A 4,193-nucleotide genomic window follows, 5' to 3' on the forward strand; every position below is an offset into this window, starting at 1 on the left:
CCGGCGGTGCGCCCCCCCCCCGGGGGGTTTGCCGTTGAGGCGGAGGCTGACCTGCCCGCCATCGCCGCCGTGAGCCGCCAAGGCCCGGGCACTGGTGCCAGCCGCCTTGAAGGGTTCCCGCCGCCTCAGGACGTGGCTGCGGAGGATCTTGCGGAAGGTGTGGCGGAACTCGCGGATGCGGTAGGCGTAGATGAAGGGGTTGACCACCGAGTTGGTGTGGGACAGGACGATGGCCAGGTACATGAGCCAGAGCGGGGCGTGGCCGCACTCGGGGCAGAAGAAGGTGAAACAGTTGATGATGTGCAGGGGCAGCCAGCAGAGGGCGAACAGCCCCACGATGATGGCCAGCGACTTGGCGGCGTGCACCTCCTTCTGCAGCGTGGACCGGGTGCGCTCCCCCGGCAGGGGCTGGCTCTCCATCTGCTTCAGCTGCCTCCGGGCCGCCAGGAAGATGCGCAGGTAGACGCCCAGCATGAGCAGCAGGGGCACCAGGACGCAGGCGAAGAAGTTGTAGTACACCATGTAGTTCATGGGGACCACGTCCTCGAAGAGACAGGCCACCTGGCCCTCCCCGCAGCCCTGCGAGCGGTTGCTGTCCGCCTTGGGCTCCCTGCAGTTGTTCCAGCCCAGCATGGGCGTCAGGCCGATGGCGAAGGACAGCACCCAGCAGATGGCAATGATGCCCTTGGCCCTCGTGCCCGTCACCAAGCCATTGTACCTGGGGAGAGGACAGTGCGTCAGAGGCCTAGAAACCAGGACTGCGAGTCAAGGCGCCCGGAGTGGCACCGGGGGGAGAGGTGTGGGGCCAGCCACTTCCCACTTCCAGCCCCCACACCCTCCTCTGTTAGGTGGAGGCAGTTCCCCTCTCTCACAGCCATCGGGAGCCGGCGGGAAAGCAGGCACTCTGGAAACGGAAGCCACTGGGCCCAGCACATGGTGTAATGGTTACATCGCTGGACTCCCACACAGACAGCCGTGGCTCCAGTCCTGGGCCCAGCGGCTTAAAAGCATGCTGGGGGACCAGCAGTTGGAGTAATGGCTATGTTGCTGGACTCGCATGTAGTCGACTGCAGTTCAAATCCCGGACCCGGTGGTTTAAGCTCACACCGGGCGCGTGTGCATGCGTGCCCAAGATCCCGAGAGGAGAATGGAGAAGGGATTGCGGCATGGCCATCCCCCCTGGGGGGTGATTTCTCGCTTTCTGTCTCTGTCTCTGTCTTTCTTGCGAGCGCACGCGCCCTATAGCGAAAACCTCTAAAAAACAAACAAACAAACAAAAAAAAAAAACAAAAAAACCAAATAGCACGCTGAGTGCGTGCGTGCCCAAGATCCTGAGAGGAGAATGGAGGAGGAAGGATTGCGGTATGGCCAGCCCCTCGAGGGTGATCTCTTGTTTACTACTTGTCTGTCTCTCCAGTCAGTGCATGCGCCTAATAGCAAAGAAATACCTCTCTCTCTCTATCTCTCTCTCTCTCTCTCAAAAAAGCCAAGTCACTGGGACCAGCAGTTAGCGTAATGGCTATGTCACTGGACTCCCACGGAGTTGAACGCGGTTCCCACGTAGTTGACCGCGGTTCGTGTCCTGGACCTGGGGCCTGAAAAAAAAAACCATGCCGGGCGCGTGTGCATGCGTGCCCAAGATCCCGAGAGGAGAATGGAGGAGAAAGAATTATGGCGTGGCCATCCCCCCGGGGGGTGATTTCTCGCTTTCTGTCTCTCTGTCTCTCTCTGTCTGGTGATCTTAACAGTCAAAAGGAAAACACTTTGGGGGCCAGCAGGTGGTGTGGTGGTGAAGGCGTCAGACTCCTACATGGCCAACTGCAGTTCAAGTCCCAGACCTGGAGGCTTGAAAATCACGCCAGGCATGAGTATATGTGTGTCCAAAATCCCAGGAGGAGAAGGGAGGAAAGGGGATTGGAGCGTGGTCATCCCCCGGACGGTGATTTCTCACTTGTCTCCCTGTCTCTCTCTGGCAAGCTCACGTGTCCTATGGCATGCGTCCTTTTTCCTTTCAAAAAAAGAAAATACTCGGATGTATTACTTCAGTCCAGAGAGAGACAGTAATCTTCCTGAAATCACTCAGTACTCCACAGAGCTAGACAAAAATCAGGCTGCTGGTTCCCAGTCTTGGGCTCAGGGATTGGCTGACTCCACTGTCCAGGAAGCAGGCCTTTCCCTATAGGCAAGGTAGCTTAGATGAGAGGTTTTTGCTATAGGGCGCGTGCGCTCGCCAGACAGACAGAGAGAGACATAGAGACAGAAAGCGAGAAATCACCCCCCGGGGGGGGATGGCCACACCACAATCCCTTCTCCTCCATTCTCCTCTCAGGATCTTCGGCATGCACGCCCACGCCTGGTGTGAGTTTAAGCCACCGGGTCCGGGACTCGAACCGCAGTCGACTATGTGGGAGTCCAGTGACATAGCCATGACGCCAACTGCTGGACCCAAAGTAGCATAGATTTTATAAAAAGAATAGGCAACCTAAATAGATAAATTAATAAATAAGTCTCCCCGATTTAAGCAGGCAACCTCGAAGATCTCCGCAGCGTGATCTGTGCACCGCTCGGATTCTGGCAAGGCCAGGTCTGCCTCCTCTCTACCTGGGAGAAACCCTCCCCATCCTCCAAGTTCAGGCTAAAGAGCTTCTGGAGGTTTCCTTCCCAAGCAAACCCCTACCTCGTCTGGGCCCCCTAGGCTGGCTGGGCCCCCCTGGGGGCAGGGCTGTCCTGTAGCTCTCTGCATTTGCCAGCTGGTGGCCTAGTGGTTACGTCGCTGGACTCCCACATGGCTGACCGTGGTTCTAGTCCCAGACCCAGTGGCTTGAAACTCACACCGGGCGCATGGGCGTGCATGCCCAAGATCCTGGACGAGAACAGAGAAGAAATGGTGACATGGCCATCCCCCCTGGGGTGTGATTTCTCACTTTCTGAGATTTAAATTTTTCAACTAATTCAAATTAAGGAGACAGGAGGAGAAAAAAAAAACAAAAATCTGGTGACTTCTGGTCTCTTATCTAGTCCAACTCTCTCATTTTACAGGAGGGGCGACTGAGGCCAAGGAGAGGAACAGGCCCTCCGAGGACAGTCCAGGAGTCCAGAGGCAACTCAGGCCCAGGTGAGTTTGCTGACTCTGAATCTCTCACGTCACTATTCTGAATCCAGGGACCAGCAGTTGGCGTAATGGCTATGTCGCTGGACTCCCATGTAGTCGACTACAGTTCGAGTCCTGAACCCGGTGGCTTAAACTCACGCCAGGCGTGTGCGTGCGTACCCAAGATCCAGAGAGGAGGATGGAGGAGAAGGGACTGCGGCATAGCCATGCCCCCTGGGGGATGATTTCTCACTTTCTATCTCTTTGTCTCTCTGTCTGTCTTTCCGGTGAATGCACGCGCCTCTGCCCCCCACCCCCCAAAAAAAAGAAAAAAAGAAAGAAAAAGTATTCTGAATCCCAGACAGAACGAGAGAGACCCTTTCTCAGGAGCTCCGCAGCCCCCCGAGTGGGTGCTTGGCACTTGCAGCAGGGCCTCGTTCCAGCAGGGGGAGGGTGGTCAATGCACCCATTCTGCTGAGCCATGGAGAGCCCGGGCCCAGCCACAGTGCCATGAGCAGCAGGGTGTCTGTCCCTGCTGGGGCTGGGCGTCCAAGGAGGCCCAGTGTGAACAGGCAGGTGGAGCAGTGCTCACCCGTGGTCCTAGCTAACTGGGAGGTCGGGGCAGAGGGTGCAACATGGTAAACTTTCAAAAAAAAAAAAGAAAGAAAGAAAGAAAGGAAGATAAAAAGAAGTAAGAAACAGAATGTACGTGCTCGCTTTTTTTTTTTACTCTCACGAGAAAAAAATCAGAGGCAGCACTGCCCTGTCTCCTGTTCTGGAGCCTAAAACGTGACATTGCAAGCGTCTAACATTACCCCATCTAGGGACCAACAGATGGTGTGGTGGATACATCGCTGGGCTCCCACCTGGCCTTCTGAGGTTTGAGTCCCGGACCCCTTGGCTTGAAACTCACATCAGGCACATGTGTGTGTGTGATCAAAATCCCGAGAGGGGAATGGAGAAGGGATTGTGGTGTGGCCATGCCCCCTGGGGGGGGGATTTTTTTTGCTTTCTGTCTCTGTCTCTCCAGTAAGCACACACACCTTATAGCAAAAATCTCTCTCTAAAAAAAAAAAAAAAATCTCTCATCTAATACTTTCAT

General features: G+C 55.7%; 1 protein-coding gene across 1 annotated transcript in view; it reads right to left on the minus strand.

The window, feature by feature from the left end:
- The window catches only part of ADORA2A (adenosine A2a receptor), a 12,435-nt gene that overhangs the window by 1,360 nt on the left and 6,882 nt on the right, over nt 1–4,193 (minus strand). Inside the window, exon 2 of the mRNA XM_006157175.3 lies at nt 7–718. Within this exon, the coding sequence (XP_006157237.1) occupies nt 7–718 (712 nt within the window). The remainder of the gene's footprint in view (nt 1–6; nt 719–4,193) is intronic.

Source organism: Tupaia chinensis, unplaced genomic scaffold (assembly GCF_000334495.1).
Source record: "Tupaia chinensis unplaced genomic scaffold, TupChi_1.0 Scaffold000531_1, whole genome shotgun sequence".
Lineage (NCBI taxonomy): Eukaryota > Metazoa > Chordata > Mammalia > Scandentia > Tupaiidae > Tupaia > Tupaia belangeri.